Genomic DNA, 24,203 nt, shown 5'->3' with positions numbered 1-24,203 from the left:
CTCCAATCCTGACAATCGGTTGTGTATGTGGACATGTTCCAAACAAATTTACATAATATATATATATATATATATATATATATATATATATATATATATACACACACACATATATAAATATATATATACACACATACACATATTATTATTATTATTATTATTATTGCATTTATTGAGCGCACAGCTACCCGGAGGTTTCCCGGCGCTTGCCTTGGGAACCCGTCCTGGCTTTTCCCTGTGAGATAGCCCCTACAGGGCATCCCCAAGGTGAAAGCCAGGCATCCCGCCGCAGGGGGGCCGTTGTGGAGATTAAGCAAGCTTAATGCCAGAGTTGCAGAGTGAGAACCCATGATTAGAGCAGGCACCGAAGCGAGAATTATCGAGTCCGTGGACATTTGAGCTCAAGACCCTGCCGCGTCGGGAATTGAACCCTGGTCCTGGGTCTGACCTCAGCTTCCGGGTCTGCCTGCTCTACACCGTGAGCCACACTTCTCCACTTCTCCATAGAATGTGTATGTGTGTGTATATATATATATATATATATATAATGCATATGCAGCCTGAAAAACACCATACTAGGCTCAAAAACTGCCATTATTGCATTTGCCAAATAAAGACATATAATTCACAATATATGATAATGTACAGAAGAACACTGCCCTGGGTTTCTTTGAAACACACAACCTTTATTTCCAAAGGTAAAAAACAGGCAGGATCATAGAGGCAGATTTAGCCTAGATAGGCTCCATAGTAACAATTGAAAAATAGGCGTGGTGCCTTTAAGACCTCCATGAGCCTCCAGGCACCCATCATGCACCACAGGTGACCGTTAGGTCAGTTCTTTTGGAGGGCATATAACAGTGTGATAACAGCATGGGTACCATGTAAATAGACAGTCCTGGCATTCGTCCGACAACAGGCTCCGACTCCAAAGTAAGGAACGGAGCCGGAGAGGCAAGACTATGGCGCCGAACCGCGCTGGCTGGGCCTCCGAAAAGGCAGCTGCCTGTCCGGAGGGCCTAGGAGAACTCTGAGACGAGCTGCGGGTATCAGCAACCACCTACGACACCACAGGGAGCCCACTGGACTATACAACGTGTTAGGGGTGCTATGGGCCAAAGAGGGGGACCCAGTCGGGCTGCGCCATACCTCCATCCCCTGGGGCAAGGTGCTCAGTCTGCGCCGGGGGCGAATCCACTGACGAGTCCACCAGAGACCCCGCAAGCAGCGGGGGTCCGAGGACGCCCTAGGGAGAGGAGAGGACCCAAGGGAGGCCTGCAGGGCCGCGGCATAAGCCGCCATTTGGGTCAGAGTCGCCCCCTCGCTTAGAAATGGCAGATAGTGGAGGGCAGACTCTTGGGATGCACGTCCGGAGAAGTTCAGGAACTAGAGCCCCCTACAACAGGAGGAAGGGAGGTTGATGACCTCGGCAACAGGTGTAAAGACTTACCAAGGATGGGCGAGCGACGCACACGGGAACCAGACGGCAATAACAACGCAAAAGGAACCCTCTGCTACCAGGATCTGCCACCGAAGAGGAGGCCGTAGGCCATGACGACTCCGACCGGGACAGGCGAGCGGAAAGCAGCTTCATCCGACGCTACTGCCAGGACTTCGGCTTGAGCTGTTGGCAGGCATCGCGATCAGTCGAGTCGTGGTGTTCGCCCAGGCACCACATGCAGATGAGGTGTGGGTCCGTCGCGGACAATTGCTGCGAACAGGAGGCACATGCCTTAAAGCCCGAAGGCATCGCACACTGATCCAGATGCAAAGAGTCAAAGGGGCCTGAAAACAGGCCAGAGGAACAGCTGACTCCAGATCTGCGTTGCATGCGAAAAAGAAGGAAAACGGACGTCAGCACGTCGGGAGGGACTTATATGAACTTGCTGACGTCACAGGGTGGGGTCGTGTGGTGCCGTCCCCTGGCGCGCAGAGGTACTGCTGCAAAAAATTTCCAGATCCATTCTGATGCCTGGGAATAATTCTAAGTTAAGGAATCTGCGGCTAGATGTCTATCAGATTCTGTAGACTTTCAAGGAGGTCAGAGGAGCAGTGGTAGGAGGGTTCTAATAGATGAAAGCTGAAGTCGCTGAGAAGGAAGTTCTTGGAGGTGATGGTGAAGCAGGGCAATGAAGTCTGAGATGAGATGGTGCTGTTTGCTTGGTGAAGTGCACGTATTCCATGAAAGAGGCATCTCAGTCAGTGGTGGTTGTGCATTTGACGTGTTGTGTGATTCCTACTAATCTGTAGGACCTGCGCATTGTTAGGACAACATAAACTTAGGGCTTGGTGCCTAGACTGGTTCTGGATACCCCTGCAGGATATGCTGGCCTATAGACCAGCCAACTCATAGTGCCCCTATAAGCCCACCTAACCTAACAGGGAGCAAACAGTTTTTGGCAACCAGTGAACATGACAACCCTGATTACTCCGGAATCATGGAATGGAAACAGTACAGAATCTTTAGCTAGGTCTCTCGTGCTCACTTGTTCTCAGAGAAATATACAGAGAATACACAGTGGGACGTTTTCAATCATATTTATTGAACCAACGTTATTCTTGCATAAAATACGTGTTCTGCAATGATTTGGAGACAAAAGCAAATAAAGGAGATTACAAGCACCCAAAGAGTAAACAGTAGATACATTTCTACCATGGTGCTGAAGCAATGAATATATGCAGGCATATATGCATATTGGTAAAGTGACGTACTCCTACGATGCGGACCCTAGTATAAGTGTACTTAGAGTGTGTGTAGGTGTAGAGTCACGAATCCCACTTAGGGAATATCCAACCCCATTACCTGATGGGAGAGAGTGAAGGATCCCGTCTTGGTCACAAGTTGGACACCCTCACAGAATGTCAGACTGGTGCATGGTGATTTCTCCTCATCCAGGGGCCTTTGGTGTCAGCAGAAGTGCCTCCTCTACCAACCTATCGAGATGCCTATTATTTATAATAAAAAGCAGCCTTCGCGATGTGTGTGCTAGATTAGTGATGTTATGGATAGGTGGATAGCGCGGTCACCACGTAGATGTAGAAAGGACGACTTTTGTACCTAGTGCATAGAGGCCTAATGCATGATGTTCAAGGCATCAGGATAATGTTACACAAAACTAGGTGTGAAACAAAGTAGTTTCAAAGAAACTAATTAAACATTTTTGTGCATGCAAATGTGTGCAAAAGGTCACTGCTGAAATGTACTTTTCTAGGACAATGTAGGGAGTAAACTGCCTCGCTACATGGGCATAACTCGGGAACATAACAGAAGGTGCCTTTGTAGATGATGGCAAGACCTCCACTGGGTTGTGGAGGCGGTCCTGGTGTGCAATTTTGTTTCCTGCTTGGACAGCCACAGCAATGAATGGAGCGGAGGTGATGTTCATCCAGGTTTCTGTTAGGAAGAAAATAATGTGTTTTTGAGAGAGCGGGTGTTTAGGAGCATGTATGTGGGGGTATGCTGAAGGTCAGTGGTGGTGTTGGGTGGGGTGAGGTTGTGAGACCGTGACGTGGGAGTTTGAGTGAGGAGGAGTGTGTGGTGCGGAGTTGCTGCAGGTGAAGTGACAACAGAAGCAAGAGAAATGTCCTACCGGTGTGGCAGCCTCATGAGGAGGGGCATCCAGGAGTGGTACATCAAGAGATGCTGCGGATTAGTAGTTGATCCGACCACAGGTCATGGCCAGACAGGCGCACCAGCTGCACGCTCGTATAGCAGCCACTATTAAGTAGGTCCATGGGGGGAGGAAGAGAGGAAGGTGGGGGGACTAAGGAAATGCGAGAGAGACACAGGAGAGCAGGTAAGAAGTGTACGGAGGCAGGAGGTGGAAAAGCACAGGATGGGGTTATGGGGCTTAGGTTAAGATTGAGCCTCTTTACTTTGAGCCCCCAAGTAAAGAAGCACAAAGAAAAGAGGCACAATTGATGGAAACGTGTGAGAAAGAGGCACAAAGCAAACAAAGAGACAAAGCATGAGAGAAAGATTCACAAATGATGGAAATTAGTGAAAAAAGAGACAAAAGCAAATGCAAAATGCAATAGAAGAAATCACTAGTAATGGAAACAAGTGCAGAAAGAGGCGCAAAGGAAAGGAGTAAGAGAGAGTTATTCAGCAAAGGCAAAGAGTGAAAGAAAGAGTCAAAAAGTAAATGAAAAAAGTGAGAGAAAGAGGAAAAAGAGTGTGAGAGAAGGCACAGAGGCATGTAGAGCAGTGGCAGCGAGGCCAGGTCCGAAAAAGGCCTTAGACTGGTTGGGGGACTAGTATCATTTAAGTTGGGGCCAAGGTATCATCCAATAACATGTTATCATAACAGCAAAGTAAAACACAGGACTGCTCAAGGGTGTTTGCCATGGTACCTTTTTAGGTCTTGGCTCTGGATGGCGCACATGCGCTGGTCTCAAACTGAGACATACTGCATCATCATCTGGGCTTAAAGTCTGCCCAATAGGCTGTCCATTTGCTGGCACCATGGTCGCTCCACATTTTACCCACTTCCCCATTTGTCAAGGGCATGCATAGGTCATGCCTCTTTTGATGTTTAGCCCTCCCAAGTGCACCGCACAACTACTTTTCAACATGCACAGCGGGCATTGTAGGGCATTATTTCTGGACTACTTTTTTAATTTCTGGAAATGGGTGACCGGTCCCACCACACATTAGGAGCGCTAGACGAATGTTGCAGCATTATACGCCATGCTCAAAAATTATCTAGGGGCGTGGCCAACAGCCGATGGGAATGGTCGCCTGCTAGTGCGGCTCCCGGACCCTCGCCTGAATATCCAGCTAATTGATCCGCATCTGAGCACAAGACTCACTGCAGAAGGGGAGTATCGATACTGGCTCCTGGTGAGCGCCCTGGTATCTCCAAACAGAACTCTTTGTCGGAGCGGAGGCAGTTTGGGCGGCGGAGGAGACTCCTACTCGAAGGCTCCGGGTAAAATGGCGGCCTAACAGCGCGGCCGGACTCCACACAGCGACACTCCGGGAGCCCTCCTTACGAATCGGACCTGCAGTCTGCCGTCGGGGGGCCACCGGAGGTGGCTGAGCGCCCTTCCCAACTGCTGGGACCAGCGCTACACGTTTTAGAGGGCCGTGCCGAAGCACCGGAGAGAGCGTTGCGAGTGGCCACCTGCTTCAGGTACTCCAATCAGGGCACACCCCGGCTTTGCGGCCTACTCCCCGGCCGCCAGACTTCATCATTCGGAGCTCGGCTCCTTTGGCGCAGCACCCTGGTGGCTCCTTCTTTTTATCTTTGTTCCATGGATCCTGTCACAGGCTAGAAATTCAGGTTCGATGGTTTCTTTAGTTTCTTTTGTTTTTCACAAACTTTGCAGAGTCCTCCTCTCCGATGGGCATGATCGACGTCGCCGACTGACCTCAGTTGCCATTCTGTCCTTTAGGGATATTGTTTCTTGCTCCCGATTGGCTCAGCCTCTAGCTGCTGTTCTGCTCCCCCGTCTTTTACCACTCTATCCACCATGACACACTCACATATTAGGGCACTTACCCTCATGACATGGAATGTTAATGGTCTTGGTAGTACGATCAAGAGGGGAGTGGTGCTGCAATACCTCAAACGCCATGCAACTGATCTGGTGCTTCTCCAGGAGACACACTTAATGGGCAACACATGTCGGGCACTCCACCGTGGGGGGTACAAGTTATTGGTGCACGCCGGTTTCACCTCTGGCTCCCGCGGCACCGGTATCTTGTTTAAGAACCTTCCACTTACCTGCACAAAGACGTGGGCTGACCCCCTTGGCCGCATTGCAGTGGCTGAAGCCACATGGGAAGGGCGACACCTAAACATTATCTAGGCCTATATCCCGCCAACGCTGGGCACTCTACTTATCGGCGGAGACTTTAATATGACTATGGATGACACTGTCGATAGACACCCCCAACGGGGCTCCCATAAACAGAGTTCGGACCTTAGGGACTTTGCGCAAGCAATGGGGTTAGAGGACCTGTGGCGGGCGTCTTACTCTGACACTTCCTACTACACGCATTACTCTTACGCCCAAAATAGTATGTCCCGTATTGACTACCTGTTCAGCCACATGTCGGACATGGGCCTTTTTCGCGATCCAAACGGACTTCCCCGAGGCATCTCGGATCACTCTCCTCTCACGGTTCAACCCACTTATCAGAGACAGGTAACCAGAGGCCCCATAGTTATCAACCCATGGCTCATGAAAATTCCTGACATTAGAGACAGTCTTCTAGAACACACTGAATATTATTTTGCCGAAAACCTTGGTTCGGTCCAATCGGCTGTTATGATCTTGGAAGCATGTAAGGCCGTTATCAAAGCGAGAGCGCTAGCTCTTAAATTGGGCTACCAACACAAACAGGCCGAGCTGCTGATTCGGACGGAATCAGAGTTGCTTACCCTAGAATCTGACTTTGCCACTACCCCGTCCTAAGAGACGGCTGCTCGTCTTCGTTTGAAACAGGCAGAATACAGGACACTGGCCTTGGAGAAGGCTCAGGCGAAACTGTTGCAAACCCGCCACCGGGTCTACTAGCTGGGAGACAGGGCAGGTAGAATGCTTTCCTGGCTGGAGCGCCGAGAACAAGGCTCTAGATGGGTTCCGTTACTACTTCCCCCCCGATGCCTCGCGCATTACAGACCCTCTGGACATCGCAGAGGCGTTTGCGGACTACTTTGAGGAAGTTTACTCCTCTAGAGCATACTATTCTGCAGACGAATCCCGCCTCCTTCTGGAAGAAATGCATTTGCCCACTATCTCCGACCCCGATAGGGAAGAATTAGACGCGGGTATTACGACTGAGGAGCTTACGAGCGCCCTCTTTGCTGTTAACTCGGGCAAGGCTATGGGACCTAATGGTGTCCCCGTAGAATTCCTTAAGGGGATGGCCCAAGAAGTGATCCCGCATCTGAAGGCCATGTTTGAGGAAAGCCTCGAACGGGGCAGTCTCCCACTAGCCTCAATAGCAGTCATCCATAAACCTAACAAGCCAGCCACCGAATGTGGCTCATATAGGCCAATCTCTCTCATTAACACAGAGGTCAAGATTCTGGCCAAACTCCTAGCGACCAGACTCCTCACAGTCCTCCCTTCCCTAGTGCAAGATGATCAATCCGGATTCCTTCCAGGGAGGAACACGGCACTGAACCTTCGCAGACTACATAATGTACTGGGAAGACAATCCTTTAAACAAGAAGATGCCGCAATTCTGTCCCTCGATGCCACCTAAGCGTTCGACTCCATAGAATGGCCCTATCTCTTCGAGGTCCTGAGGCGGTTTGGTTTTGGCCCGAATTACATCAAGAGGGTCAAACTGCTTTACACAGACTTGTGGGGCCAGGTACGAGTAAACGCCCATACCTCCAGACGATTTCAGCTGCATATAGGTACAAGACCGGGATGTCCCCTCTCCCCTCTTTTATTTGCGCTCACGCTGGAACCCTGGCCCATTGGATCCATACGGATGCCTCCATTAAAGGAGTTAGATGGAACGATGATACAGTTGATAAAATCTCCCCATATGCGGATGACATCCTGGTATATGTTTCCTCCCCTAGATCCTCCATCAATAGCCTGTTTCGTGTAATTAGGAACTTTGGGAAATACTCTGGTTTCTCAATCAATTGGTCCAAGTCAGCCCTGTTTTGTCTCCATGGTCCTTCACCTGTTCTCCCGAAAGAATTCACTATCGCGATAGCCAAAGACGGCTTCAAATACCTGGGTATATTTGTAACTCCAGATCCCAAACTCTTATGATCACAACTTATGGGGCCCACTTCAGCGGCTCCACAGCGATGTTTCCCACTGGCGTAACGCTGCCCCTATCCCTCCCGGGCAGGGCGGCACTTTTCAAAACTCCCACGTTTTTTGTATGTCTCCCAAAATTGCCCATTCGCAGTTGCTGACTCCTTTTTCCGTACGCTAGATGGTGAATTGCGACTCCTCATGTGGGATGGTAAAGCACCTCAAATTGCCCTGCATAAACTGACTCAGGGATGGTACGACGGGGGTATCGCCGTGCCCAACATGCGACTATTATTGGGCCTCCCAACTTGTGGCCACTAACTCCTGGCTCCATGGCTCGCCTACCAACCCGGCCTATCATTTAGAGCGATACCAGACAGGACGTGAAGGATATCTAGGCGCCCTTTATGGAAAATTTCCCCGAAACCGCTACGTGGGACCCATGACACAAACCATTGCTATCTGGCACAGGGCTACTAGGAGCTTTGGTTGGTCTGACGTATTCACCAAGGCTACCCCACTCTGGGCCTCCCACAAACTGGGCTCCCTCTGTCACCTCAAGGGGTTTGACAGATGGGACACGATAGGCATCTCTACCCTTGGGGACTTGATCCACAAAGGTAAATTGTTGACTTTTCCCGAACTTCAACAGAAGCATGACCTGGCTCACTCCGAGGCATTCAGGTACATCCAAATAACACATGCTATCACTACCTCAGTGCCGGATCTCTCTTTCCTTCCAGAGGTCTCCCCCCTAGAGGATAGGTTTCTCTCAGAACCACTCCAGACGAAAGCCATATACTGTACCTATCGCAAACTGTGCAACAATCTGCCCAACTCATTCCAGGCCCTTCGGATAAGTGGGAGGGAGACGTGGGTGACTTAGACAAGGAAGACTGGAGGACAGCACTGATGTCCCCCAGGGAAACCACGATAAACGACCGTTTCAGACTGATCCAACTGAAAATTCTACGCAGAACATATATGCCTGCCCCACTCCTGGCCAGGTTGAGAAGACGCCCTGATGAGATGTGTCTCCACGGCTGCGGCCTCCCTGGCTCCTTTTATCATGTCCTATGGGAATGTCCAGTTATCCAACAGTTTTGGGACTGGGCGGTTCGCAAATTGACTGAGGCGGTGAGGAAGCCCATCCCTGTCTCCAATAGGGAGGGATTCTAAATGTGTGGGGTGCCACAGACCTTACGGAGGTGGAGCTTCAGTGGGCGGCTCTGGGCTTCCTGTTGGTGAAGCGCGCGATAGCAATGCATTGGGGCGCCCCCCAGAGGACTCTCCTGGTAGGATGGGTGGCCGAAATGGATAGGTGCATGCTAGCCGAGAAATCTGTATACAAAGTCAGAGGGTGCCCCAAGAAATGGGATAAAAAGTGGGGACATTGGAACGCGTTTAGAGGAGAGAACTGTGCCTCTCCCTCTGTGGACATGGCACTAGATAAGGTTGTATCGGGACGGCGTGATGATCCTTGGGTGATTGTTTCTTGGATATGCCTGATAAATTTGATTCTGCTTTGTTCACCTGATTGATTGTATGACGACTCTGCAGTTGTTTTTCTCTCAATAAAATGTTAAATCTAAAAAATAAAATTATCTGATTCTTCCCATGCACTCACAGCAGGCGCCCAACGTCCATTGGGCTCAACTCCCCTCCCCCCATCCTGTGCGTCAGCCCGGGCTGAGACAGCTTCCTGGGCTTATACACAGACCGTTTTTGAGCTGCCAGCCGCACCCGAGTACTTCACAGGTGTTAACTAAGCTTCATTGTATTTTTTCACCCCCTACTTGGAGGCCCTGCAAATCCACTCTGCCTATGCTTGTGCACAGCAATTCTTGTTTCCTAGCACTTTTTCGGTGCCACATTCATTTAGCGTAAGTTGTCTGCTTAGGCGCTGCATTCTCTCTTCCAGAGTGGCTGCTCGGGGCCACATACTCTACCCCAGAGCGGCTCTTGGGCCGGGTTCTCTCCCTCACTGCAGCCGCTGGAATATTGCAAGCTTCACTGAAGCGGGTGCTCTGGCCCTGTGTCTTTATATCTTGGGTAATTTCCTTTTAGATGCTGCTGCCCGGGCACCACATTGTTATTTCATAGCAGCTCACCTTCGAGCTCTGTCTTCCTCAGATGTGTCCCTCTTCTCCCCCTCCCCTCGTTTTCCCTCGTCTCCTTTCCCTGCTTTCATCTCCCAGCAGTAGTATTCATTCCTGGGCAGGGTCCCCACCGCCCCAGATGCCCACATCGTAACTTGAGTGCTTTCATTTTCTTAACTGCTTTCACTTGAATCTAAAAAAAATCACAAATAGAAATGGGGCATTCTCTGTGTTCCAATTGTGGATTCCCTCATTTGAAAAAATACACAGTTCCACTCCTAGTTCTTATCCTTCTCAGTATCATTTTGGAGCAGTGTTCTCTCGTGATTCACCTCCCCCCCTCATCTCAAGGTACGCTTCTCCCCCTCTGTGTATACTGCAGCAGCTCCCTCTCCACCGCAGCCCTCTTCCGGTCTATTTTTGTACACAACTGGCCATCCAACGTTCGCTACCCCCTCAACTACGCCCTCGCCCCCCTTTGGTGTCCTCTGCGTATATGTTCAGCGCTCTTGCACGCTGCTGCGTCTCTGTCGTCCAAGAAGACCCGACAGTAGAGTATACGCCAATCTGAGATAGCGCATTAGTAGCTCTAAGTAGCAGCAGAGCGTTGTGCTGAAGAGAACATTTTTATTGCAGCAGGAGTAGTTTAAACACGAGGAACTGTACTTTTAACAGAATGGTAGAGCGTGGATCACCCAAACCAGATGTGATGAGGGCCGGAGGAAGAGGGCTTGATGAAATAATTAGGAAAATATGGCATACCTTTTAAACACTTACGTTATACACACTTACATTATTGTAATATGTGGAAATCCCCAGCAGTTTGATCTCACCGAGTTGTATAACCACACAAAGAAACAAAGCGAACATAGAGCTTTATGAAGCACTTTATTTCTTGTACTTAGGGTCACAGGAATTGTGTTTCTTGATGTTTTGCATAATTAAGAATTTGCCACATTATCCTCATGCAGGTACACGATTTGCAGCTTTCATGAAAAAAAATGCAACTCAAATGGCTTACAAAGTACTTGAAGAATCGCCAAATGAAATGGCATGCTGTGACAGACTTTTTGGCAAAGGTTAACTGCCTTGGTTTCAGTTGCTGATTGATATATTACGGTGTTAAACTGATACCAATAAGTAGGGGTCTTAAAAACAGACAATACTGCCACAGAATATGCCACATAATTTACAGTTGCTGGTCACATAATTTAACCCTGCTGCCTAATTTGGTACTCCATTGTCACATAATTCCACACATGGCCCTACTTCTACTACATGGTAGCGGAATCTGCCCCAATGCAAGCGGGGGTCATAGTGTATATTATGTATTCTGCTATTGCCCTAGGTCATATTAGGATTACTATTTCCAGTTCTAATCATATTTTTTTGGTGTAGATCTGGTTTACATTTTTATTAGTTTTGAACCACACACTTTGGTTGGGGCCCCCTTAACGTAATATGTTTGGGGGCCTTAAATCAAAGCAATTGTGCTTTTCTTTATGGATTTGATTCATTTTGATTAGGGTTACATTGCAACTGTTGCCTCTTTCACTCTGTATCCCCCTCCTCACTCACGGTCCTCACTTGTATTTCTTTTTTTTTTTATTTGTTTTTATTGTTGCATCCATACAATCATATTCGCAGGAGTATATATTCGTCGGTGCAGCATCAACATTCAGCTACAACCGACCGCTAGCGCAACTTTTTCCATTTTTATTTTATGTAACTTTCAACTTTAAAGGTCATTGATTGGATATTTGGCACCGGTCAATTTAAACATTGCTTTGCTAATTAGAAACAGTACAGCGTTTTAAGGCCTTGTACTCCACAGTTCGCATGCCTATTATCCCAGCCAGGAGGGCACGGGAAATCTTGGGGCCTTCCCTGCCATTGCACTTTCCCACCTCCCTTCCCACCCCTACTCCATTTCATCTTCCTCCCCTGAACTGTCTACGTCTTCCTCCTCAGGCAGTGGCTCGCACAGATCCCCCCTATATGTGTTCCAAGGTGACCATATTTTGTTCCATTTACGTGGGTTAGCTCTTTGTTGATATACCGCCCTCTCCACCATCATAAGCATGTCCATGTTTCTGCACCACTGAGCTAGGGTCGGTGGTTCCGATGCCCCCCATTTTTGCGCTATGTCTCGCTTTGCCAACATCATTCCAATGACCACCCATTGCCTTCTGTGTGGTGTCAAGTTATTTGAGCCCCATACATTCAACAAACAAACCCTGGGGTCAGGCGTGATTGGGATTTGTAAAGTCTTGGCGACAGTGCGAGTTACCCGCCGCCAGTAATCTACCATGCTGGGGCAAGACCATAGGGTATGGAACAATGTGCCTTCTTCTCCGCAGTGTCTCAGGCAGTACAGGTGGTCTGCTCTTTGGATTTTATGTAGAGTAGTGCGTGTATAGTATACTCGGTGTAGTATTTTAAATTGTACTAGCCGCAATCTCGCCGAGATACCGGCTTCTTTCGGTGACGCCAGAGCAGCATTCCAATTCGTCTCATCTAACTCCCCTATCTCGTCCTCCCATGTCTCTTTCAGTTTCTGCAACGGGTCAGGTAGGTTGTTTATCAGTTTACGGTAAGTGAGGGAAGTAGCGCTGGCTTCCATGTAGTCTGTGAGTAGTCGATCCTCCAGCGGAGCCGACTCCGGGACATTAGTACCTGGCTCTATTGCGGTCATTAATGCGTGTCGAATCTGTATGTATCGGTATGTTTCATTAATGTCCAGCTCGTATTGTTCCCTCAGGGTCTAAAATGAAACCACCCCATCCTTCGTCCACATATCACCCACACTGGAAATTCCGATGCTGTCCCACTGATCAAAGCCTTTACTGTGCCTCAGATTACCCAGGGTCTTGGAGTCCCACAAGGGTGTAAGTCGTGTAATCACACCCTCCCATAGCAGTCGTGTTTGGGCTTTATGCCATAGCGTTACAGTGTGTTTAGTTGGGCCCTCAGTTTTGCCGTCAGTCATTTGTTGTAGAGTGGGGCCAGAAGGGTGTTAGTGCCTAGCTGACGTCTGTCTGCTAAATATGCCGGGTCATCTTGTGGTCCATGTATCCACTGGTTGATCACCTTGAGGTGAGCTGCCCACACCTGTATTTCTTTAACCCCCCCACACACCGTTTCTGGACAGGAAACCGAAGATGAAGGTAATTTCTTCTTTAATGGCTGCAGATACTCTTAATTTATAGGGCATCACTGCACACAAGATGCATCTGCCATTGTTTAGCACGAGGTATACAACAACTTTATTCTGCCTCTCATGATAATGCACATTTAAAATAAACAATGTCGTAAATATGCTGCCAGCAGCAATCTAAACCGAGCAGAGATCACTGCTCAAGCAGACCGGTGAAGTCAACAACGATTCAACAACGATTCAACTCCACATGATTCAACACAACACCACACAATTAAGTCTCACATAATTACACAACACACTGCATTACACAACACATTTAAAAAAAAAAATGATTTGCATTTTTTCAGAACTTAACAGTAGAGTCATGTAATTAGCAGTACTCAACCCCCTACTCCCACACCGACCCTTCCACAATCGGGCAGCGCTGTTATATTTATATCATACTCGTTCAGTGTCCTTAAGATCGATGTGCCGTAGTACCTTCCTGGAGGTGCTCACTTAGTCTTATAGCCTAATACTAAAAAACTCACCTCCCTCACAGCCCCCCATCCAAACCATGATAGTGGCGCCACCTGGTCCAGATCCTACGGATGAAGTGTCCACGTTATACCATGGTCAAAATCAATTACGTTCTGTAATGCAGTTTGCCTGGACTCTACAGACAATTAAGGCTGGTCGAGTTCCCTGGACCTCGTTGAACGTTTCATCACTTTTTGCCCCTTTTAATCTTACTGATAAACAACGCATGCTTTCAATGCGTGATGCATCGTTTTCTATGTTACATATTGAGAAGCTAGAATCCTTACCTTTTTCTGTTGCTGAAACCACCACTGCCACGTGGCTTATTCATGGTTTAATTACATTACCATTTCCCTTATATAAATTTACTAACTGTATGCGGTATATTGCTATAGGACGATATGAGCCACTAGGCAATGCATTCCTACATGAGGCTTGGTCATTACCATACACATACAGATGTCTGAAAGATGGAAAAGAAGTGAATCTTAATGGTGAGGAATGCACACAGTCACCTGACCATTCATTAATATGCAGACACATTCAGTTACACGGTTCTTGTAATCAGGACCGCCCAAATTTAGCATGTGTTTTAAAAGGCACGCCAGTTCCAGCAGTAGTGCCCACATTTACATTATTAGCTAATGGTAGTTATTTGCTTTTAAACAATGAATTATGTTGTGGTTTATTAATTGGTGTGGCTTATATAGTTACTGTATCAGAGCGTGTAGTGTGCTGCAAGAACGTTCTATACCCACCCACGCATGGCTCTTCAGATGTCTCCATCTGGCCTCGGATCCCAACCTTGGAAGCGAAATTCAATGGTTTAAGCAGAATAAGGGCTCTTTTGTCTCAAAAACAAGTGACCCTGAGTTCGGCCCGGGAAACTTATGTCCTTCACATAGCTAACACCCGCACAGAGGTGCAGGCGCTTTTAAACACTGATTTGCCATTTCATTTCTGCGAGCTGGTACACCAGATTTTTAATGCTTCTTCAACGACTGGGCTGGCGCATTTTTTTAAACTAGTAAGCAGTGGACTCGTGACTACGTTTGAAAAAGTTTTTGGTATCATTCCCACGTTTTTCCACACTATTTTTGGGAGTTTGTTTGGTGGAATACCTGTGTTGCTGGCTGTGGCCGCAGGCTTTCTGTTGGTGTTTTACTTCATAAAACATGGATGCCCATCCTGCGCAAGACGCCGTTCAACGCCTCCTGACACTGTGCCGTAATCGGATGCTCAATTACTATGGAACTTTGCCGCTTGCAGCATTAAGCACGGCCTATAGATTGTCATTTCGGTTCACCGACTTCACGTGTGTCCAACCTGTGTTTCACTGCCTAAACTGCGAGTTCGATTGGGCCATTGATTTGTGCCTATGCTTGAGGACTGCTCCTGACGTCGATTTTGATCAGCTAATGCGTCCCGTTGTGGCTCACGAGCTGATCTGTTCTGGCGAGAGAGTTATGGCCTTGGCAGCGATAAATGGAGTTCTGGGCCAATGGGAGATCTCTGCAGCGGCGAATGCCTTTCTGACACACAGCGTTCTGGTGAACCCACCGAGTTGTCCTCTGACGTTGCAAGAGGATCCGATGCTGGAAGAGCACGTATGTTCTTTCCCATTGCTAAATTGGATGGCTGAACTATTTTCGGATGATGGCAGTGATTTCATACTGGAGGCTGTTGCAACTTTCTTTGCATATACTTTCCAATCGTGAAATGCCTGGAAGGAATGCTTTGTTGTGAAATATGACTTTCCCCTCGCTGAATTGGAGGGATGGACTATGTTCAGCTGATGGAGAGTTCGCTCACGTGAGGTTGCTGGAGATAACGTCTAAGTGGCACATGACTTTGGATATCGGATGAGTGCCTTGGTTTTTTCTCTTACAAACATTTGAATGGAAGCGACCTGGTCATACATTTCATAATTTTTTGAACCGGGCGGAAGACTTTTGGTTCAAGACTTTTGATATTTTTTAGATTTGATGCCACTGTAGGCATTCATACATATTCATTCATACATATTCATTCATACATATTTTTAGCTTATTTTGGCTCAAGACTATTGAATTTTGCTTTCAAATTGTGTATCTGATTTAGTATTGCCTTTTCCCTTATGATTGGCGGTGCTCGGACCAATGGGGGGGTGTCATATGGATACTTCATTACATATATTGCGTTAAGTTAGCATGAGTGTATTACATGTTTAAACAGCCGTTTTTCCTTCAGGCTTCAGTTTTGCACACGACACGTACTTGTTGTTGTAGCTTTCAGCCTAGAAGTGGTGAGGTGTTTTATTTGAGAATAATATGTTATTCCTAAGCTATCAGCTTTGCCTTGTACACTTGGTACAACTGTCTGCACACTGAGAGCTGCACACTCTAAGATTAACCTAACACAAGGTTGCTGGGAAGTCTGATCCTCGCACCACATTAGACATTAGACATAACACAAATAATGTTGATGCCAACATTTTGGGCTCTACGCGGGTTTAAGATAGAGTTACACGGAATGAACGCAGACACTTGGTGCTGCGCATGAAGAGAACTGGTAGATGCTGATGTGAACTGCTCCTACTGACATTGAGAGGTATGGGGTCGCCCTGCTAAAGCCCGAATGAGACCTTCTTAGATATAATATAATATGCTAGATAGGGTGCGCGAAATATAGGTGATATAGATTTCTATAGAAATTGCATTATAACATGCTAGCACCTTTTGCTTACTATGGATTAGTGACTATGCTGCTGACTCTGATTTTTATAATCTGCATTTTGGTATTATACAAGATACTGCGTTTGAGAACTTTGCATTGAATAATAAATATTTCAAACTTGCACTTGTGTTCTTTGACTCTCAGTTTTGGTTTGAAATGATTATAGAACGAAAGAGTGTTCATGTGTTCCACGACTCCTGAGGTATTCTAAAGATCATGTTCTGGTTTGTCTAATACATGTATCATTCCATAATGATCCATGAGACACTGTAGCTAGCTAGGTAACTAGATTTCTGACACTGAGATGAGTTTTTGGATCATCCTAACTCACTAAGGTTCTAGATCTCTATGCACAGTTCTGTGGGAGAACGGAAACCCTGCTACACCCTAGCTTTATAAGTCACTCTCTCGGCTGCCATATAAAGATCCAACCCTCTTCTCCATTCCTCTATTTCCGGCGGTGCCGGTGACCCCCAGTGTTTCGCTATGTCTCTTTTAGCTACCACCAAAGCCAGTACCAAGAAGGTTACGAGAGGGCGTGGTTGGTCCACGTCATTAGTCATTCCCAACAGAGCCAGCTTGGGCTCTGCTGGGGACCCCCGATATCTCTCTCAGTTCCGTGAAGATGTGGGTCCAATAATTTTGTATCAAGTCGCATGTGCACATAATGTGATAGAAGTCTCCGTCGTCTCGGCGACATCGGAGGCATTTAGTGTCATCTAGTTTACCCATTCTATGGAGTCTCACCCTATCGTAATAGGTTCTGTGGAGTACATTAAATTGGATGAGGCGCAGCGGAGACTTAATCGCCACCTCTCGGGGATGCATCAGTACTATGTCCCAGTCTAGGTCGTCCAAGTCTCCCACCTCCTCTTCCCATGTCTGTCGGAGTTTCGCCAGGTCTCCTAGCATGTTGTTGGTTAAGGTTTTAAATGTGAAAGATACTGCCTTTCCCTGGATCTGTTCCTGTAGAAGCCGACCCTCGAGTGGTGCATACTCCGGGAGCCCAGTTAGGTGGATGTTTTGTGCTTGCCAAGCATGGCGCAGCTGCGTGTATTTGAAGAGCGGTGAGTGTTGGAGCCCAAACTCCGACTTCAGGGCCAGAAAGGATTTCAGTTCCCCCCCTAGCAATCACATCCCCTATGGTGGAGATACCAATGTCATCCCATCTTTGGAAGCCCTTACGTTTATGTAATTCCATTAACCATCTGCAGTGCCATAGCGGTGTCTGTCGGGTGGGTTTCTTCTCCCAGCTCGTGCGTTTTGTGGCCTTGTTCCATGCAAGTAGTGTAATAACAGTCGCAAGGATGAGCGGTCCCCGTCCAGGCTCCATACAGATAGTACAGTAAATTGTGCAAGGACAGTTTGTGTAGTTCTAGGGCTTTGGTGGGATGGTCTGCCTGAGTATGCAGCCAATCATTAATCAGGGTCATGTGTTCCGCCCAGTAATAGGCTTCTAAATTAGGAAGCGCAATCCCTCCACTGTATTGGTGCCTCTGGAGAGTAGTCAATGCTATTTTAGGTTGCTTACCTAACCAAAGAAAAGGTCTCAGATCAGAGTGGATCCTGGGCAGCATCATTGCTGGAATCGGATAATATTCGTTCTGTAGGGGGTACAAATATTTGACCGCCCCATCTCCCTCCTGAACACGGAGGTAAAACCCCTGGCGACTATCTTGGCGCTCCAACTGAGGTCGTGATTCCAGACCTCATACACTTGGATCAGACGGGTTTCTTGCCAGACAGAGCCACCAAGCTTAACCTTCTTTGCTCTCTATATCCACCCTCTGTACCCGCTCTGTAAGTGCTGGGCACAGGCTTGTGTTCCACACTGGTTGACCTGTGGAAGGTACTCTGTGTGATAGAACTACATAAAAATTGAGTCAACTATGAAAGACCACTGTCCGGCTGGACATGTCTCTCTTAATATAGATTGACTCTGTCTATATTTTATTCGCTTTCAACTCTCCTGCATGCATGGGACCAATGTTGTTTGAAAAAAGTGTGGCGCACCAAGGCACATGACTGCATTCAACTGATTGTCTCACCCTCCTCCCCAACCATTTCCCCCCCAACAGAACTTTGCGGAAACCCTCAACCCCATCCTCCCCCCTCCCCACCTTTTCCTACCGTCCATCCCATCCGTGGAACAGGTAACTTACAGGACTTTCAGGTGGTAAAGGTCTATCGCCCTCCCAGTGGAAACCCTAACTATGCTATCCCTAAGGCTCTATCTGAACTGCCCACAAGGCCTTCCGTGTCTCGATTGCCAAGCTAACAGTAGGACAGGTCTCCCTGTGCTGTGTGGGCCGACAGTAGAACTAATAAACCAACAGCAGTGGGACGTGCCAAAACAGGAAGGAAAGTGCTTGTAACTTGCGTGCCCCCATAACGATGAGCTGCAGTTTCGGATATCAGTTCTATTCTTCCTTAGGAGTGGGAATCCTGTGTTTCAATGTCCTGGTCGTCCAATGTGCCAGTCGCTCCTTGCTCCAGCTCTCGGATTGCTGTGACCAGAGGATGTAGGGATTGTTCCGTCAGTTCCTCCCCATCTGACATACGGCCACTTCGCTCGTCCTCCGCCTCTGTGTCTGTGTGATTGACCAGGCAGCTGAACCTGGATCCCAGTATCACATCTCCCTTCTCTGGCGTCGTAAGGTTCTGTCCCCCTCGACCCATCGCGGAGTGATCAGGGTATGGAGTCGTATGCGAATGCCTTCTGGTCCGCGGATTCTGGGACCTCTGCGACCTAGGCGGGCTCCTCCGGAAATTGGCAGCCGCCATTTCGGGTCGCAGTCTGCGGCCTTCCTCCTCGGCCTCCCGCAGCAGTGGGCGTTCTTCTAACCTGTGCCAGGCCTCCTCCGGACGATTAAAAAAGTGGGACTTGCCTTTGAAAAGTACTTTCAATTTCGCCGGGAAGAGCAGCATGTATGAAATGTTTAGATCCCGCAATTTTGCTTTCACTGAGTCATAGGAGCGTCGTCGTTTCTGTACATCCCGAACTGTAATCCGGGAAGATCATGATATGCACGTTATCCAATCGAAGTTCACCCTTTTTTCTGGCTTCTCTTAGGATGAGGTCTCTGTCCGCAAAATTGAGAAAGCGTGCAATGATCGTGCGCGGTCACGCTCCCTGCGGCGGTTTCACCAGCAGGGCCATGTACGCCCTTTCGATGGCAAAACAGTTCGAAAATTGGGCCTGTGGGAAAGTTGATGTTAGCCAGGAGTGTAAGAAGGCCGCTACATTCGTCCCCTCGATGCCCTCTCTAAAGCCCACGAAGCGCAGGTTGTTGCGTCTTGCCGTATTTTCCGCATCGTCCACCCTCCACAGCAGTTGCCTGTGTGATGCTTGTAGTTCAGCCATGTCCTTCTGGAGGGTGGTGAGGGAATCCTCTGCTTCGCCGATTCGGGTCTCCGCAGTAGTTACCCTCTCGTTCAAATTCCGAAAGTCTTGGCGCAGCAAGAGGACTTCTGAGCCCACCTTGCCTATTTTGACCTCTAATGCTGCTTTAGAGTCCTGTATATCCGTCCTAAAGGCTTGGATCTCCTTCAAAAGCATGGCGGTGTCAGTGCGCGAGCCAGGAGCCGCCGGGATCGTCTCCTTCTGCGCACGGGTCGTGGCATAGCTATCGATAGTTTCCTGCCGCACCGTTTTCGCCACCGGATCTCTCTTCCCCATCTCGTCTCCCAACACTGGTCAGGATGGCCTTAGAGGGGGAGCTCGCCCATATCTCGTCCGGTCCAGCGGGCCAACTCGGGCGGAGGAGCAGGGCGGGCGGCGAGGATGGAGGACCGAGTCGGCAATCGTGTGCCTCTCATGTCCAGGCGGTGATGCCGCACCACTCGCCAGATCTCACAGCCGGTGGCGAGCTCCCACTCCGGATGCCAGTAGTGACCGGAAGGCCTCCAGGAAGTCCAGCACTTATAGTTTCAGTGGGGGGCACCCCTTGTCAGCAGCGGCGGCCCACAGGCTCTTAGTGGGGGCCGACAGGCACCGAGTGTGCCCCCTCAGGCGTGTCCCTTGAGGTTGACCGCTCAACCCTGGGGGGGTTCGCAGGGCGGTTGGGGCTCTGGACCCGCAATCACTGCCGTAGGATAGCCCCTGAGGTGGAGTAGACCGGGTCTGTGCGCGGGGGGGCCTTCCCCTTCAGCATGCCTCACGCCCGGCAATCTCAGCCAGTCTATGGTGCCCCAGGCCAGGATTCCCCGAGGTCACGTACAGGGGCCAGAGCCAGGTCTCCATCAATGCCGAAGGGGGGCAGGCCGCTGATCACTCACCGACCGTCGCAGGCGTCCCTTGGACCATCGACTCTGGATGCCGGAGCCCCCAGCCAGGGGGCCGCCACCCCCCAAGGAGCTCTCTCCGGTCCACGTCGCACCTCACCGGAGCGGGTCTCAGCGGCGTAGGTGATGTCTGGCCGCCAGACGAGGAGGGCCTACCGGCAGGTCCACTGGGCGTCCCCGCCCCTTCGCCTCCTTCGGGCCGCCCGTCTTAACTCTTTCTTCGGTGGCGGCTCTCCCTCAGCCTCCGCGCGTCCCGAAGCAGCGCTCAAGCAAGGCGCCAGGTCACAGCCGGGGGCTCACCCGACCTCCGCAGCCACCGCTAGTCTCGTCACCCTCGACAACACTCCACAGGGGGGGCGGGGGCCTCACCGCAGTCAGCAGGGCCCGTCTCTCGAGGCTCGGGTGAGTAGAGACACCAGAGGCGACAGGCTCCGATTCCGGGGTAGAGCTACTCTCGGGCCGTAGGGACGTGTCCGGCCGCCATCTTAGTGAAGGGGTTTCGCGCCAGCAAACTTTCCACGGCCGATTTCTGCACGTAGGCAACAGGATTCCTCGAAGCCACTAGCTCCGCAGGTGCAGCGTCTGGTCCGGTCGTTAATTTGCTGTTTTTTGGAAGATTCAGTTGCAATATATGGCAGATTTATTGCAGGTCACCAGGAGCTACACAGAGGCTCGTCCTTGGCCACGCCGCGTATACACAACACATTTAAACCTCTCGTAATTACATGCCACACAATACAACAACACACAAATCTACTCCACCTCATTCCACTTCATGCTACATAATTACAATCCATGTCGCACAATTCCACTCCACACCACATACATCCACTCCACTCCATCAACTCCACTCCATCCACTCCATAAAGCATGGCTAAAAGACATTAACATGGACAATGAATCAAATTGCTGAGACCTATTGGCTTTGCATATGCTCGTTTATGAATAGCTTAGACATCTAACCAGTAAAGCCATGAACCAGCAATTAAAATGTTGTGCCAGCAAAGTAAATACATCAAAGAATACAAACTGTAGTCTCATTTTCAAGCTAATAGTCATGCTGCATCTGCAGTTGAACAAAATAACTACTTGAGCTCATCACAAATTATAACGGGAACAGAAATTACCATACTTAACTAACAAAAGGGACAATACAACATCCTCAACTTAAAGGCAACAGCAAACCACTGGCTGCAGAAATTTGAACCAAAGCCCATTCTCTCTGCAAACCTCTGCATACTTGTGGATGTTCTGAAGACTAAAACCCTCAGAATAGACCACGGGTCTCAAACCTTTTCTGTAGTGAGGGCTACTTTAGTGAAAGTCACTGTGAGCTACTGAAGCTCAAGCCACTTGCTGTAAATGGACAGTTTTATAAAATCTAACCCTAATGTCCAAAAAGCCAAAAGACTAGTGTTTGAACAAGATAATTTGACTATGACAGGGCTACCACATGTGCCAGTGAGAGCGTGGTCTTTGGGGGATGTATGAACATGTGCGTGTATGAATAGATGAATGAGAGTGGGTTGTATGTATTTGTGGCAAAGGACATACCTTTCACCATATGTGGCACTAACACATCTATAACACAAACTGACAACCATTTTTTTAATGGGAGAAATTTAAAGTGCAGAAAAATATTCTGCTCAAAATGTTCAGAATATGGAACATTTTTCCGCACTTTAAATATCCCCCTTCTAAAAAATAGCTGCATTTTTGTTATAAATATGAAACAGTGTCTACCAGTATCTGTAAGCAAGATGCCTGCTGTGTGTAAATGCCACACTTTGAAATGGGAGAAAACTAGACTGAAGAGTTAATGTTAACTTTATATATATATTTTATAAAACTCCTCATTTAAATTTCCTCTCATTTCAAAGTGTTGCATCAAACAGCAGGTATCTTGATCCCAGCAGCCGGTAGACACTGTGCCATATTTATTTTAAAAAAATACAGTTGTGCAGATTACAGGAGGAATTTAAAGTGAAGAAACATGCTTTATAAAATATTAACAACGTATTTGGCTCAATACAAGGTGGAGGAAAACATTGAGTCAGTGTTTAATAGAAATATCTTTTTCGACTTTAATCATTAAGTAACTTTTTCATTTGAATTTTTTCTCATTTAAAAGCATTCAGAAACACCATTTTGTTCTCATGCTCCAATATAGAGTTGACAAGGACTTTTATTTAAGATTTAAATACCTCAGTGCTTCAGTTCTTCTCCTCTGTGCCATGGGTCCTAAATGTGACTCCAGCACAGCTTAATATCAGGTCCTGCTGTCACAGCCTGAAGATCATAATGTAAAATAAACACAGCCTTCCCTTAACTTTAAAAGCAAATTTGACCCTGTGCTTATTTAAAAATGAACTCGCTGCTATGATCTACTCTTCAGGTGTCTGTGAGCTACTGGTAGCTCGTGAATGACTGGTTGGAGACACATGGAATGGACAATTAACACTGTAATGAGACCTAAACACCACAAGCAATAAAGCATTTTTTATGCATTACAGAATTTGAATACAAAACCCATTTTCAAACAAGGCTACTGACAAATGAAACTACCCAAATGTCTTGAAAACATCCTTACCAGATATACACACAGCAGGAAATCCTTTCGAGGTAAGGATATCAGCCAGATGCTGAGCCCTAAAAGGAGGAAATAAAAATGAAAGATGAACATTTTTAAAGATGATGCTTTTTGTTGAAACCGTGCCGACAGCAACCTCTACGAATACTATCTGGTTTCACAAGTGATATAACTCCTTCAGTATTTATTACTTCAGTCACAGGCCTTGCATATGCACAGTTCACATGTTCTTCTTTTGCTTGTGTGTCAATAGAAGGCACTGATGTCACATATGATCACGTATTCATTTTAATCTTTCCTGTTCGGTCTGCAGTCTCAGCCCTAGTAACACTTCTAGCTACTCGTTTAATAGGACTCGTTAAGAGGGGGACAAGGAAAACACTGTTGTGGGGCATCAACTTATCCAGAGGCTTATAACACACATCTTGACGTCGGTGTTATCCTGCTGTTTGTAACAGAAAAAGCAGTGTATTGCTATAAAAATACAAAAACTGATACAAAACGTTATCTGTCCATTTCTCATTCAGGCATGAGAGGATTTCCATCTCCAAGTATACCTTGTTGGTTATAACCCCATTTGACTTGCAGCAATCAGAGCTTAGTGGATTGAGTGAACACTGTAAAGACAAAAGTACTTCTATAGCAGGAAAACTATGCCCACTAGGCTTAATTGAGCTTTTTCTGGTCTTCTCTCTGTTTTTTCACTAGGGCACTTGACAATCTGGAAGTCCACAGGACATGATCTAGCCTTCATTTTTATCCTACAGCACAGAAAAAAAGCTCAGAGTGGACGACATATCCTTTCCTGGTGTCAAGTACCTCAGGCTACATATTATTATGGCAAATAAATAAGGAGACTAGCTTCAGTTAGTTATTCCTAAAGTCTAAAAACACCTTCAGCTGACAATTATGTCCATCTTAATTACCAGCCCATTTCTCTCCTTCGTTTTCTTGCCAAAATTCTGGAGAAAGCACTCAATACAGAGCTATCTGCCTTTCTCGAAGACAATAACCTTCTTCATGGCTTGCAGTCTGGTTTTTTTTTCTCGCTGCAGCTATGGTACAGAAACTGTGCATTTTACTATCTCGAGGAAGGCACTGA

General features: G+C 47.8%; 1 protein-coding gene across 1 annotated transcript in view; it reads right to left on the bottom strand.

Annotated features, from left to right (window-relative positions):
* Positions 1-24,203, bottom strand: part of DDX20 (DEAD-box helicase 20) — a 302,908-nt gene that overhangs the window by 86,759 nt on the left and 191,946 nt on the right. Inside the window, exon 7 of the mRNA XM_086923351.1 lies at positions 23,102-23,160. Coding sequence (XP_086779477.1) covers positions 23,102-23,160 — 59 coding nt within the window. The remainder of the gene's footprint in view (positions 1-23,101; positions 23,161-24,203) is intronic.

The sequence above is a fragment of the Lissotriton vulgaris genome, chromosome 5, assembly GCF_964263255.1.
Source record: "Lissotriton vulgaris chromosome 5, aLisVul1.2, whole genome shotgun sequence".
Lineage (NCBI taxonomy): Eukaryota > Metazoa > Chordata > Amphibia > Caudata > Salamandridae > Lissotriton > Lissotriton vulgaris.
Note: the sequence above shows the minus strand (reverse complement) of the source record. Positions and strands in the feature narration are given on the sequence as shown.